This window comes from Homalodisca vitripennis, chromosome 7, assembly GCF_021130785.1.
Source record: "Homalodisca vitripennis isolate AUS2020 chromosome 7, UT_GWSS_2.1, whole genome shotgun sequence".
NCBI lineage: Eukaryota > Metazoa > Arthropoda > Insecta > Hemiptera > Cicadellidae > Homalodisca > Homalodisca vitripennis.
The window spans coordinates 66,518,277-66,534,687 of NC_060213.1; the positions used below are offsets into that span (position 1 = coordinate 66,518,277).

Consider the following 16,411-nt stretch of genomic DNA (forward strand, 5'->3'; position numbering starts at 1 on the left):
TGCTCAGGGGCTGATGCAAATTTCCTGCGATCAATTTTGTCGTGAGATGAGGCATGTAAATGGACGCGTTAATCGGCATAACTGCGTGTACTAGTCGGATCTTAATCCTCATAATGTAATCCAAGCAGAACTCGTGGTGTCTGGTGTTATGGTATGAAGATGTATTTCCAGTACTGCACTGATTGGTGCATATTTTCTTCAAGGAAATCTTAACTCAAAAAGATACTTACAGTAGCTGCAAAAAGTAGTAGGCCTAGTTCCCGAGCTCAGAAACAATCCTGTTTTCAATATTCATTCGCTCATCTGGCAACAATATGGAACCCCAGCTAACCTATAACTTCATAAATAAGAGTTCAGTTCCAAAACTAGTTAATTTATCACTGTGGTTAATTTTTTTTTTAATAAATATAATTCAAGGTTTTAAATAAAAAATCAAATAAATAATAGAATATTTGTGACAGCTCTATTGAAAGTTTTAAAATTTATACGTAATTCCTACAAGGATTTGATTTCAGGTCGGGAACAGTATTTGAACAAAGTTAATTGACTTACACAACGTTGCATACGCTTAGCGTTTATTTTATCTCCATATTATAATTTTTGTTAAAAAGTATTTTGATAAAATACTTAACAAAATTAAACCGCTTCAATAATTCAACATTTTCATAACTCACGCAGTATTACAATTTGTATTTATTTTACTACCGATTCATAAAAACCTTTTTCTACCTGTACCTTTTGACAAGGGGTCAAGGGATCGTTGTACTCACACTGCAGCACTTGAACGGATGTTTCGAGGTTTATACGTTATATCTGCTAAATAGTTTTCAGTAGATTCCATAAGACAGCTACAGAAAGAACAACATTATATAATTAGAACAAAGTCAGGTTACACCATTTCTAACTTAAGAATGGATTTAACGAATATAATGGTCTTTGCTTTATTGGGTACGTTTTCGCCCCGACTAGCAGAACAACGATTAAAGTATCCTAGGAGTGCACGGAAAAATAAGGTAAATAGAACAAGACTTTTATATAATAGTGCAAGAGCTTGTTAACTTTAGTCAACTGTTCTGTGTAAACATTGTTTTATGGTAGCACAATCATGTGTAAAATTAATTAAATCACTATTTTTAATTTGTTTACATTAATTTGGTCGCGAAAGCATAGAGTAAGTTTGATAACAACAACACTTTTCTTTTCAAACTTTTCTACAACCACTGTTGAGCAGGAGTAAGAAAAATATTTAGATAAGAAAACCACAAGTTTTAGTAAAAGTCTACTTTTAACCGTACACTTTGGTAAATATTGAGTATCCAGTGCTTGGTGAGTACTGTAATGCAGATATAAAAGAATTTACTGTATAACTTTAGCCGAAAGTTTAAAGACTGTTATAAACCGCATAGTTTATTTGATTTTTGACAGAAGTAGGCTTCTCACCCCTTTGTATGTACCTTGATCGAGGAAACAAAGCAACATTAACTAGAGCACAAAATATATTAAGTCTGGAATAAATTACGATTCCCGTAAGTATACACTTTAAGACATATTACCTTGATCGTAGAAATAAGGAAATCTCAACATTATCGTCGGACATAGAATTCACTCGAACGAGAAGTGCTCATACGAAGGCCTACGAAATTTTGTGCAAAACCGCGGGGAATTACTAGTTTTAACATGAAAAGTAATCGTGTATCTTTCAAAACCCTTACAGCATTTGTATTTTTTTATTAACTAAACTCCAAATTTTAAAACCTTTAACGGTTAACGGTTTATTTTAAAGGGGAATAAACTAATAGGGTTTAAGAATATATTTAAGAATTTCCTGCGTTCAAAATCACTGGTAACTGCTAGTAATTAAACATATTATCTCCTGTCGTTCCGGATCACTATTTGAATTAACGTTACACTTTGTCGCAGCGGGATATAGCGGTGAATAGCAATTGGAAGTTTGAATGAAACTAGACAAATTCCTTAACCGTTTTTCAACGAAGTGATGTTTGAGTGATATTTGCAACCTAACGTTAGCGGCATACCGTCGCTATTATGTAAGTTAGTATGTCTTTGTAGGCAGATAAATTTCGTTTAATGTTTGGTTTATATGCTAAGAGCCACTATTTAAGGTAATAAAATATTTTGTCTTCGTATAAGTATATTTTTAACGTAATTTGATATAACTATAAATGTGATACTTTACATATGAACAAAATGGTACTTATAGTTATTAATAGTGTTAATAAAACAATAAACCATCTATTTCAATTAACGTGTACTACGAGTAGCATGTCTACTGGCATATACAGTATTATACCAACAATGGTCCAAGATAAGGAATAACTAATACAAACTTACTGCAGATGTTTATGATTCATCAGGATAATGCCGAATTGATCAGATAGTAATATTGAAACAAATACCAATATGCCAATACAAATAGTCAATATGTGGAATTCGTTTAGGTATAATACCAATAAATAGTTGTTACGGATGTTGGCGTGGACTAACTGTCCTACCGTGCAGAAAAGTGATGTCAGCTACCCTCGCCAAAACTAGGCGTGGACCTACAGTCCTACAATCATAATCTCTCCCAGAGATGCTAAAGCTGCACTGCAGGTTTAATCTTTCTTTTTCCATTTAAAAAAATTCTCCCGTTTCTTACAGAGAAAGTATTATTTGATTTTGAAATGTATAAAAAAATACACCTGGGGTTGCATCCAGGTGAGTAAAATATATTGAAAATAAATCTGTGGAGCATTATAAAGTTATCAGAACGATTCCCATCTAATTTCTATATAAATACTATTTATACATAATATACATGAAGATGTGTGAAGCTGATAATAATGTACGATAAACACCTTGTATTACCTGTACTTCCGGATAGTGTCCAATTGTGAGAAGCAGAAAAGACAGAGCAGAAACAACTGTGTCAGTTGCCTAAAACAGAAGAAATATTTCCTGATAATTAAATAAATACTAATGTATTCTATGTGCTCATACCTAGTCAAGAATAGTTTTGTAGAATCCAGAATGTATTAAATTCACAAGGCTAATTTGCATAGTAATTGTTAGCTAGTTATATCTTAAAATAAAGCTTGCTATTCTGGAAAAATATACGCATTTGTCAGTAAGTTACAATTATTTTTGTGCGAATATAACTTATTACTAATTAAGAAATATATGATTATGATATAACTAGCATCGAGGGATTTTCTAAATATTAATACGCCTGTATTCATCCCAGATACCCTAAGAATTTCAGTGCAATCATTTGACTAGTTTACGTGTGAAAGCAAAATAAACAAAGGCACTTTCACATTTAAAATATTTTTGGGATGTTTCAAATAACTTTATACAATATAAAATAAACAGAATGGCGACTTTTTTGTAAAGATGGATTGGAGCGTCGTTGGAGGACCTCATTCTAATATCTATATCTTTTCTGGATTTCGAAATCATCTCATTAAAGTCAAAACAATAGTAGTGCTGTTGTCTAAAATTAATATTTTCAAATATTTAATTTTTTAAGTTTTTTATATAACTCTTTTTTATTTTTTTCAACAAGAGTAATAGTTTTGGCTTTAAAGATGCTTTGGATGTGAAAATTGCTACTTTTCTGATTTAGGCGGACGAATCGCAGGGCAGTACTCGCAAGGTCGTTAAGTGCTAACAGGCTGCCTGCTAGCCAAATCAGAAGGGCGGTCGGAGTCCACTCAGCAGCTATCAGTGACTAAGGTCTTCATTGTGAGCTATACCAGTATCTTCTTTCCCCTTAAGTGTAAACCACTCACTGTCTACTTGTAGTTCAAAGCTTTCGTGTCGCTCAAGATACTTTCATAAAGAGGTTTGTGAGAGAGGTCAGTATATAGAAGTTAAACTCAGCTCTGGGTAGTTTACAATATATGGTCTGTAAAGTTGTGGTTGTTTTCGAGACTGAAGTGAATTTATTTAGCCTATTAAAGTTTGAGTATGAACTATATATGTATATGTATATGTATATGTATATATATATATATATATATATATATACAGGGTGAGTTTTAAGACCCTTCCCCCCTATTTTTTTTAAACCGTATAAGTTAGGAGGTTTAAACTCCGTACATTTTCGTTAGACCTAAATATCTTGTTTTTCATGGGTTCATTGACTCTCCACCTCCAATGGGGGACGGTCCACGAGGAGTAAGCCGAGATTCTTAAATGTAAGCATAGGTTGATATGCACATCAAATTAAAGGTCTCTGTAAGTAGAATACAATGCCGCAAACCGGACCTCAAAAGGTTCATCCTAATGAAAATGACAGGGTGTTAAAATGTACAAAATAGTAATGTACTATTATCTGCGTTTTATCGCGCAACTTTTAAAAGTTCATTTCAAAACAATTTTTCTATTGCTGTTTATTCTTTAAAAGAAACTTTATTTTGTTGTGTTTAATGATTTTGAGGGATCACTGGAAGTCCGAGATCTAGGAGTTAACTAAAGGATTTAATAAGAAGTCGATCATGTGTTGTGTCGCCTTGTAAGTATTTTATTTAAAGAATTGTTGTCTTACAAAGGTTTTAGACCCATTTATTTTTATTTCAACAGCGATTCCGGTTCTAATATTGTACGATTCCGATAAACATACTATGAAGTACACCAATAAAATAATAAGTACACTTTATAAAAATAGTTTACAGTTTTTACTTTACCACACATTTCCAATTTTAAAAAAATTAGACATTTCAAACTCGTTTAAGTATTAGAAAAAAGCTAAATCCATAATATATACAAGTATTCGCAATTTATTGGTTTCCATAAATTATTCATTGTAACGAATTCAATCTTTTATATATATATATATATATATATATATACTCTAGACTCTTTAAATGTTATTTGCATTTTTAGTTTTATTATCGTTAATAATTTATTATTATTATTACTAAACAACTTGTAGATTTATAAATTGTATTCATTTTTGCTGGCCCGAACCTACGCAACTTCTTGATCAATCTGAGAATGTATTTTTTAAACTGCAAGGATATTTTAAAAATATTAAAACATGTAATGAAGATTTTTCTTTTGAAAAAAGTATTGGACATACTATTGAAAAGGTCATTTTTAGCAATTTGAATGTTTTGCTTTTTGTTTAATAACTATAAACGAGCATGTAAACATTCTTACGTTTATTTAATTTATATTATGTAATTTTATGCTCATGGTAAAAACATATGATATAATACATTGTACCGAATGACGATAACACATAGGGGTGGTGACTTCTGAAGTCGTAGTAATAAATACTCGAATTGCAAAGCTTACTTATAAGTTCAATTTATTTATGAAACTTACAAGCACCACTTTCAGTTTTTAAATTAAATGTATGCCTTGCCACGTTGCTGCCAATTAGAGTACAAGAACTAAAAATGTATATCTGATAGGTGGGCCTAAAATATCCAATGTTATATGGAATTATGCCTACGATGTTTTACTTGTAAAACATTGAGATTTTACTTCCTTTTGCAACGTGTAGACTCACAACCCGGGTGTCGGCGTCTTGGCACGAGACATTGAAGCTGTAGTCTAAGACCGGTTATTTCTAGTCGGTGATTACTAGAAGAGGAGTAGAAGTTAAGAAACTGTTAGCCATCTACTCAAATAATACGTGAGATACGTGAGACACGTGAGATACGTCAGATCCGTGAGCTCGCCTAAAACAAATTCGCGACGGTATTAGCCATTTAATGATACAAAAAACTTATTACAACAACGTGCTCGTCAGAAGGACGACGCTACAACTTGTATCTATTTCAATCAAGCAAATAAAAGATCTTCAAGGGTAAGTTACTTTAATATTTACAACTTTACTTTACGTTACATTCACTTTTATATGTTTGGCATCAAAGGGCTAATTTAATAATACGAAAAGAAGGCGCGCGAGGTCTAATCTGTCACGTAGTTGGGCTGCTACAAAGGGTTAGAATAAAATATTCATACGCGTGCCAATTAGGTAGTTACTCCGCCGATAATTTAGTTCCGGAACATTGGATAAAAAAATAATATTAAAGTATACTGGCTGACTAGGTTGTGAAATTTACATTATATAAAATCGAATTAACTAATTAACGGTACAACATTACGCACGAGTCATTTTAAAAGTATATTTCAACTATACTACTAACAGGTCTATCTTATTTTAATAATTATTTAAAGTTTATAATGCATATTTACTATTTTTTTTTACATCTTCATTCATCATTGAATAAATTTCTTGCTAATTTTATTTACTTTAATGGACCACGCACGGTTCATAATAAATTTCAGCAACATTACTTAATTGTACAACCAATTCTAATATTTATACTTACACCTGGTATCATAGTTATAAGTTCATCCATCCAATCATGGTCATCTGATACCATTGGCAAATTTTCAAACATTACATCCACTAAGTTTAAGCCTGATAAGCCTGAAAATCAAACATCAAATATGACCAAATGTTCATATTTAGATCTAAATATAATAAATGTAATTGCTTTGATACAACATTGAATTATTCATTTTTATTATTATCAAATTTTAATACTATCAAACTTTCTTAGAACAAATAGGTAAATCATGATATCATTAAACAATAATGTTAATTTGTTTTGAAGTAATTACGTAAGTTATAGAAAATACAAAGAAAACTGCTTATTACATAAAAGCAATAAAAACTTTTAATCACAGCAAGAAACGTCCTTCCTGTAAGAGTTATATTAAATTGAAATTTTAAATTTAGTATTATATTTATGTACTTTTATTAAAATATTGATATCTCCTAATAAGAGTGTTCAGAAATTGACACACAAGAGGTGTTTTGGGCCAGAAATTATAAAGTATATTGCGATGTATGTGTATTCTTTTGTACCGTATGACGATAACACATGGGGGTGGTGACTTCTGAGGTCGTAGTAATAAATATTCGAATTGCAAAGTTTACTTATAAGTCCAATTTAATTTACTAAACTTACAAGCACCACTTTTAGATGTTAAAGGAAATGTATGTAATGCCACGTTGCTGCCAATTAGAACATAAGAACTAAAAATGTATATCTTATAGGTGGGCCTAAAATATCCAATGTTCTCTGAAATTATGCCTACGATGTTTTACTTTATAAGACATTAAGATTTTACTTCCTTCCGCAATGTATAGACTCACAACCCGGGTGTCGGCGTCTTGGCACGAGAAAATGGCGCTGTAGTCTAAGAAGGGTTATTTCTAGTCGGTGGTTACTAGAAGATGAGTAGAAGTTAAGAAACTGGTAGCCATCTACTCAAATAATATGTGCCCTGTGAGCCGTGAGACACGTGGGACACGTAAACTCGCGCACAAAGCGCGCGAGGTCTGCTCGGTTACATAGTTGGGCTGCTACCAAGGGTTAGAAGAAAATATTCAGACGCGTGCCAATTAGGTAGTTACTCCGCCCAATAATTTAGTTCCGGAACATTGGATAAAAATAATATTAAATTATACTGGCTGACTAGGTTGCGAAAATTACATTATATGAAATTTAATTAATCAATTAACGGTACACTTTTAAATAAGTAAATTAAAATAAAACCATAATCATCTTTGATTAATAAATGAATGGTGAAGTAATGTTCTGTCTATATATTTATATGTAAATGAAACATATATTAAATATGTGTAGCCAGATTGCACATTCGACATCCGCTCAACCCAGAGAATTTTGTATAAAAAAGGACAATAATATTTACCCTATCATCTTTGTGTTATTAACACTTAAAGTATTGTGCTAACTAGATCCAAAGTTGGGCGACAGTATGTCTATTCTCACATACAATAAGCAGAAACCAGGACATCAACAAAAGGAACAATTGTTTCTTCCAAAGGAACAAAACAGTAATACATTTTTTAGATTGTTAGTAAATATGTATAATAACAAGAAAATATGTACTTACGTTCGCTGTTCTGATTTGCGCCTGGAATCACTCCCTTTTTAATAGTGGCTCCTTCTTTCCATTCCTTTAACAATCATTTATGTTTTATAGTGCTAAAATCTCACACATAAAACACACACACACACATAAATATATATATAGGAGTACAAGAACACTTCGTACCTTAATGATTACAACATAATGTCGTTCTCAAAAAAGGATATAAAAATAGTGTATACAAACCAAGAATAAATGTAAACGTACAATTAATGTATGTTGTTTCTAAATTGTCCAATTCGATTTTGGTAGAATCTTCTGATACTTTACAAATTCCTTTTAATTAGTAATATTTCGTTATGAGCGAATACGTATTGTGAAACCAATTTGTTGTCTTTTCTGTTGGAGAACGATTGTTATTAAAACTTAATAGGTAAGGGATTTGTCGAAACCAATATAGTCTTAGAGATAAAATTTTGAATTACAGCTGGTGAATTACATTATTTGATTTACAGTTAATGTTATTTAAATCGGATATGTTTTATTAGTTGCGCTACTCGTAAAAGTTTTAGATAGGATTAGAATTTTGCATGTAGGGCTATCTTGTCTTCGCAAGAAAAAACCTAAATACTTTTTATTAGCATCTGAATTTGGAATTTGGTTAGACAATAGTGTAGGTCTTACAAAAAGGTGCTTCAGATTAGGGGCTTTACTAAAAATAATTCTCTGGTGTTTTGAAAACATATTGTGTGTCAAGGGAGATGATTCCAAAATGTTATCAACCGTTTGTAATATATCGCTTAGTTTTATGTAGCCCAGGGAAGTAGTAAGTAATAAATTTGGGATCATTGTATGATTATTCTGGTTGATGCTGTTGTTTTTATTACTTATAGACCTGTAAATTTGATTTCTAATAATCGTTGTAGGGTAGCTCCAAGCAGTAAATGCTCTAGATAATATTTCAATATAGTGATGTTAATCCGAACTGTTTGAACATAAATGTTTTCCTCGGATTGATAGACTTTTTGGTATGGAATATTTTATGTGAACATGATGGCAACTGTTGTAATGTAGTTAATACATTGTATTAGTTTCTTTGACAAGAAACTTTGTTAATACTTTGTTGTACATATACATACTTGTATATAAAAATGTAAATAATAATGTAAATCAATATAAGTATAGGGGTATTAAATAAGCTACTTTTGGCTATGGATTGCTATTTGAGACCAACAAATGTGTAAGAAAGCAAAATAAGAATGTTTCAAAATTTTGATAAATACAAGCTTAAGTATAAAACAAATAAGTTTGGAGTTAGTGTCAAAAACTATATTATATATATATGTATATATATATATATATATATATATATATATATATATATCCATAAAATTGTATAAATGGCAATTGCCTTATTTAATTTCAATAAACATTGAAACGCAAAAAGTACTCGCTCCGCCGGTAGTCGAACCCGGATCTCTCACTTGCCGGGTGAATGTGCTACCATTACACCACAGAGCGCTTACTTTTTCCGATTCCATTATTTTGTATTTGGCCGTATCTTTCGCCGGTCTTTCGATCATATGTTAGTTTGCTTATTTAAACGCATATGTGACAGATACGGCCAAATACAAAAAATTGAATCGGAAAAAGTAAGCGCTCTATATATATATATATATATATATACATTTATATATATATACATTTATATATATATATATACATATATATATATATAATATATATATATATATATATATATATATATATAAGTAGATAGTAATATGGGGTTCCTGGCGCACTTTCGGAGCCGACCGAAAAGCAATGTAAAATACTGTTCAATGTACCATAAAGGAAGCTGAGAAATAACACAGCAAATCTCAATGAAAAATTAACCGAATCTACAGTCGTTCGTCTCCAAAAGCGATCGGTACATTACTATCTACTCTGTGGAATGAAAAATTAACCAAATCTACAGCTGTTTGCTTCTACTTTCTTAAGCTGTGCTTTGTAAAATGTTGTCAAATCTGCTACGAATAAAGGATTTATCTTAATAAAATTTAATCAATTTAAAACATTTTTACTAAAAACATACTTTAATAAAAAACTTTTCTACTAAATAGTCACCAAACAACATGAACTCACCAAAGTCTCTACAATTTCTAGCATTAAAACAGTGCAACAAAGATGAATTCAGTGAATTGCCGGTTTATTCTCAACAACAGTTGATACCGTCTTTAATTGAAACAGAATTAAAAGAACTTGTAGAGTCTTTTGCAGAAAGAACGTCTAATGGAGTGTTTTACTATCGGCAAAAAACGAAAAAAATAAGGGATTATATATTTAATATAATTACGAAAGATATTGAAAAGAAAGTAAAAAATAAACAAACAGAGAGTTTTCATCGTTTTTTATGACATTTTTCCCATATTATACGTTCTTTCAAGATAATCAAGACTTAATTGATGAATTTCTTAGGAATTTTTGTGAGTATCAAGATTTATCAACACAATTCATTAAAGAGCATTATAGAATTTTTCTTATAGAATATAGCCACATTTTGTGTGAAACAAAAGGTATTACTGTAGATAATATTCCATGTGATTCCTATGAAGAAAGACACCAACTATGGTTATCAAAACAGTACTATGACGTGGGGAGGGACTGCAAGTTTTAGAGTTAAGACTTTATTCTACAAAGTTAATTGTTATAATTTCTTTATCTTTTATAGTCTTCTTTCCAGTAACAATCAAGTGTAATTTTTCATTTTTGTTTAATTCTTTAATCTTTTTTTCATCCAAAACAGTCAAAAATCTGTTCGAAAAAGAAAATGTTATAATAGTAAACGGGAACACAATTTTTATTCTTAAAAATGACAGTCGAGGTGTGCTACTACAGACCGACCATCACGATAATCGCTTCGCCTGCGTCATATCCGTAGTGATATCACGCTGTGAGAGGTGCAATCGTTGGTTTACAAGCACCATTTAGTTAAATAAATTTTTCTATCTAAATGGAGCGCGATAAAATATCATGTCCGTTCTGCAAAATAGAAATTTTAAGAAAAAACTATGATCGCCATTATAATTCTAAAAGTCATGAAAAAAACAAGCAAATTTACAATAATGAACTAAATTATTTAAGACAGTGGGCTAGAGAAAATAAAATTGCCGATCACGAAAACATGTTTAATATTGAGAAATTACGTGAATTAAAGAGAAATTTCAAAGTTGAAAAGAAAAATCTCGACCTATTTAATGATGAAAAACTTCATTCAATAGCTGAAAAGTTGGCTATCGGTACTAACGATAAAACCAAGTCTGAAATGATCGAAGAAATTGATAAAACTCTTAAAGTAAAATCCGAAAATATCATTGATGTAGAAGTTTTATCCTCAATACACGGTCTTTTCAAGCAATACATTTTAACAAACTTGAACGACAATTCCATGTCAATTTACAAATATCTTTCAATTATGCGGTCAGAAATTAAAAGTTTAATCGAGAAATTTCAAGAAAATGTTAAAAATATGAAGGGCTATCTCTCTTTGGAATGTGAATACGAACGAACTTTAGTGAATGGTGAACCGCAAACATGTCTAATGTATTTTACTATCAAAGCAGACGAAATCTTTGACGTAAACGACTTTATTACTAAGCAATTTAATAAATTAACACATCGAGAACAAACGAATAATCCAAATAAAGGTTCCGGATGGACATTTAAAAGTTGTAAACAACTAGTTTTGAGCCTTAACAAACACGAAATGATGAATGCAGGATCATACATCGATTTACCAAAGAATATCAAAGATAAAAAAGCTTGTATAAATATAAAAAATAGAGATGATTTTTGCTTTATTTACTCAATAAGATGTGCTATTGAAAAACCAGAAAGAGACTGTGAACGTGTAAAGCAATACGAAAAATTTTTGAATGACGAAATATTTTCAGGTTTTGAGTATCCAATGTCTCTGAAAGATATACACATATTTGAAAAACGAAGCTACAATTCCAAGTATAAGTATCCAACAATGTCTATCAATGTCTACAGTTTTGATGAAAATATTAACATTGTTCCGTTACAAATTTCTGAAAAATATGACGCTGAAACAAACATTGATTTATTGTATGTTAAACAAGATGATAAATCTCATTATGTTTTGATAACCGATTTAAATAAGCTTGTTTCTTCGCAGTTGTCTAAACATAAAGAAAGAAAATTTTTGTGTAGAAGATGTTTAAGCCATTTTTACAAATCTGGAGATTTAACAGATCACTTAGAAATTTGTAAAAATCATGAAGTTTGTAAGCCAATTATGCCATTTCCAGGTCAAACAACTGAATTTACTAATTATCAAAAGAAATTTAACCATCCGTACGTAATTTATATGGACTTTGAGAGCATATTAGAAAAAATTCCGACATGCAAGAACAATCCACAAAGATCGACTACAACCAAGATTCAGAGGCACATTCCTTATGGTTTTACTCTATATTTAGTGTCGAATGTGACCAATCGCATGTACAAACCGATATGTTATCGTGCCAAAAATGAAGAAGATTTGAAAAACGTCCCGACAAAATTGTTTGAAGAACTCAATAAATTATCGAAATACATAGCGAAAAAATATAATTCTAAGAACATGAAACCTATGAAATTGACAGAAGAAGAAGAAATTTCGTATCAAAATTCAAACGTTTGTCATATCTGTGAATGGTCTGCTTATGATGTTGGGTCAATTCAGTATGGTTTTACTCCTGATAGTTGGAAAGATAAGAGTTATAATAAAGTGAGAGATCATTGTCATTTAACCGGCAAGTTTCGAGGCGCAGCTCATGCATGTTGCAATCTAAATTTGAAATTTCCTCAGAATATTCCCGTTTTCTGCCACAATATGTCAAATTACGATACTCATTTGTACATAAAAGAATTGGCTAAACAATATGGAAATGTTGATTTGATTGCAAACACCGATGAAAAATATATAAATTATTCTGTAAATTCTGGATATGGCTATGAATTCGAAGGTGATAAGCCAAGAAAATTCATCAAGTTTTCGTTTGTAGACACGTTCAGATTCATGGCCTCGTCTATAGAAAAGTTAGCTAAAAATCTAAAGAGAGAAGACTTCAAACATACAAATCATTTTATACAAGATGGACTGAATGAGATAATAGAAAGACAACCAAATGACGACGACGAGATTTTTAAAATTCTATCTGGAAAAGGAATATTTCCCTACGAATTTATCGACAGTATTGAAAAACTTGATTACACAGAAGAATTGAGAATTCAAGATTTCTATTCCCTTTTGACAGACGAGAGCATATCTGAGAAAGATTATCAACACTACTTAAATGTTTGGAACAAATTAAAAGAGAAAAATCTTGGAAATTACTCTGATTTGTACAATATCCAAGATGTTTTATTGCTTGCTGATATATTCGAAAATTTCAGAAACATTTGCCTTAATTGTTATAAACTCGATCCGGCACACTATCTAACAGCTCCCAGTCTCGCATGGGACGCAATGTTAAAATTAACGAAAATTGAGCTTCAGCTAATTAGTGATTATAATATGTATTTGATGATCGAAAAAGGTATTCGCGGAGGCATTTATCAATGTATTAAACGATATGTGAAAGCAAATAACAAATATTTAAAAGATTTTGATAAGACAAAGCCCGAAAACTATTTACTCTATCTCGATGCTAATAACCTTTATGGGTATGTGTTTATAACCTCATGCAAAGTTTACCATACGGCGATATCAAGTGGATGGATCCTAAAACGTATACAAAAGAAGAGTGGCAAGAAACAATTTTAGAACTCACTGGCGACGAAGATTATGGCTATATTCTCGAAGTCGATCTTGGATATCCAACAAATTTACACGAACATCACAAGGATTTACCTCTTGCTCCAGAACATTTTAAAAACAAACTTTGCACAACTCTACTGGATAAAACTGAATACGTTGTTCATTCGAGAAATTTGAAGTTCTATTTGGAACAAGGTATGATTTTGAAACATGTGAATAGAGTTATTGCATTCGATCAGAAGCCTTTTATGAAAGAGTACATTGATTTTAATACTAATATGAGGACCAAAGCTACAAGTGACTTTGAGAAGGATTTTTATAAGCTGATGAACAACTCAGTTTTTGGAAAAAGTATGGAAAATGTGCGAAATAGATGCGATATTAGACTAGGAAATGAAGAATTTTCAATGAAACAGGCCAAGAAAACGAACTTCAAAAGCTTCACTATCTTTGACGACAACTGTATAGCGAGTCACATGTATAAACAAAAGGTTAAATTTAACAAACCGATCTACATAGGATTTTCAGTTCTTGACCTATCAAAATTGCTAATGTACGAGTTTTATTACGATAAATTAAAGAGGTTTGATCCAGATTTGAATCTGTGTTACATGGATACAGACAGTTATTTTCTAGAATTGAAACGTGATCCTTTTAAAATTATTAAAGAAAATATAGATGACTTTGATACAAGTGATTATCCAAAAGATCATGAATGTTTCACTACTAAAAATAAGAAGGTAATAGGGAAATTCAAAGATGAGTTAAATAGCGAAGTTTTAGAAGAATTTTGTGGTTTAAGGTCTAAGATGTACTCGTACAAATATCTAGATAAAAACCCAGTTAGGTGTAAAGGAATTAAGAAAAGCGTTGTAAATAAAACAATAAATATCGAAAACTTGAAGAGATGTTTGTTCGAAGATAAAGAAGAATTTAGGGAGATGACAGTCATCAAAAGTTATAAACATGAGTTGTACACTGTTACCATAAACAAGCTGGCACTGAACGCTAAAGATGATAAGAGAATTGTCCTAGAAAATAAGATCGATACAGTACCGTATGGCTATAAAAATGAAGCAAAATCTGATATATTAGACGAATTAAATAAACTTGGAAACTTTGATATGTAAATGGAAGATGATTTAATTCACTGTCACAAGTGTAAAAAGAAAACGAAAAATATAGATTCAAAAATCGTTCAAACTCAAAATGGATTGTATAGAATTGCTGCAAAATGTTCAAAATGTAAGACAAACAAGAGTAAGTTTATAAAGAATCCAAATCCAAAACCTGTTAAGCAAGAATTGAAGACTAAAGATGAGATAGAGATTGAAGCTCGAGAAATTCATGCACCAGTACGAAAAAAGTTTAAAAAGAGAAAAATTATAACATTAGGAATTGACGATTTATGGGCAGCAGATTTAGTTATAATGTCTAACTATTCAGATCAAAATGATGGATTTAAGTATATGTTAAATGTTATTGATACTTTCTCAAAATATGCTTGGTCAAGAGCTATCAAAAGAAAAAACGGCAAGGATATTTCAAAAGCTTTCGAAGATATAGTAAAAGATGCCATAAGGATCAATCACAAACCTCCTAACCTACTTCATACAGATAAGGGTTTAGAGTTTAAAAATAAAGAATTTAACGATGTTTTGAGGAAATACAACATTAAGATTTATCATACTGAAAACGAAGAGAAATCAAGTATTGTAGAGAGATATAACAGAACTCAAAATGAAAGAATGAAGGTTCTTTTTGAGATTAATAAAAACTTTAAATGGATCGATATTCTTCAAGAAATCGTAAAGAAATATAACGATACTGTTCATAGCACAATCAAAATGAAGCCTAAAGACGTAGATAAAGATGCAGAAAAAGAGTTATTAGAGTCGGTTTTCAAGTATGTTCCACCTGAAATTCACACGAAAACTAAATTTAAAGTCAATGATCATGTAAGAATTGTTAGTAAAAAACAAACATTTTCGAACAAATATAAGAACAATTGGTCAAGAGAAATCTTTGTGATTTATCAAATTAATAACACAGATCCTGTAACTTATAGTATAAAAGATTTAAATAATGAAGAAATAACCGGAAAGTTTTATGAATATGAATTGAGAAAGTCAAAGCTGTAATTTTTTCTATATAAATGGAGTCTCAAAAGAAATGTACAAAGTGCAAAGAATTTAAAGATTTAAATGAATTTTATAAAGATAAAAATAGGAAAGATGGAATGCATTATAATTGCAAAGATTGTGAAAGGGAATATCATAAAGAATTATATGATAAAATAGAAAAATTAACTTTGGAAGATAAAGAATGTCTTAAATGTAAAGAAACTAAAAAAATTTCAGAGTTTAATAGTGATCACTATAGTAGAGATAAGAAAGACTCATATTGTAAAGATTGTGTAAAGAAGAATCACCATAGATTATATTATGAAGATACTCAATGTGAATGTGGAAGAACTATAAAATGGTTAAATAATTATCAAAAACATTTACAAACAAAATATCATAATTCAAGAGTTTAACATTTTCATCGTGTAATAATTTTTTCTATATAAATGGAGTCTCAAAAGAAATGTACAAAGTGTCAAGAAGAGAATAGAAAAGACTGTTATTGTAAGGAATTATACGTTAAAATGGACAAATTAACTTT

General features: G+C 30.6%; 1 protein-coding gene across 1 annotated transcript in view; it reads right to left on the reverse strand.

The window, feature by feature from the left end:
• The window catches only part of LOC124365953 (cytochrome P450 4c21-like), a 72,349-nt gene that overhangs the window by 36,172 nt on the left and 19,766 nt on the right, over positions 1-16,411 (reverse strand). Inside the window, exons 5-7 of the mRNA XM_046822099.1 lie at positions 7,945-8,008; positions 6,348-6,448; positions 2,869-2,937 (exon numbers count right to left, since the gene is read on the reverse strand). Coding sequence (XP_046678055.1) covers positions 2,869-2,937; positions 6,348-6,448; positions 7,945-8,008 — 234 coding nt within the window. The remainder of the gene's footprint in view (positions 1-2,868; positions 2,938-6,347; positions 6,449-7,944; positions 8,009-16,411) is intronic.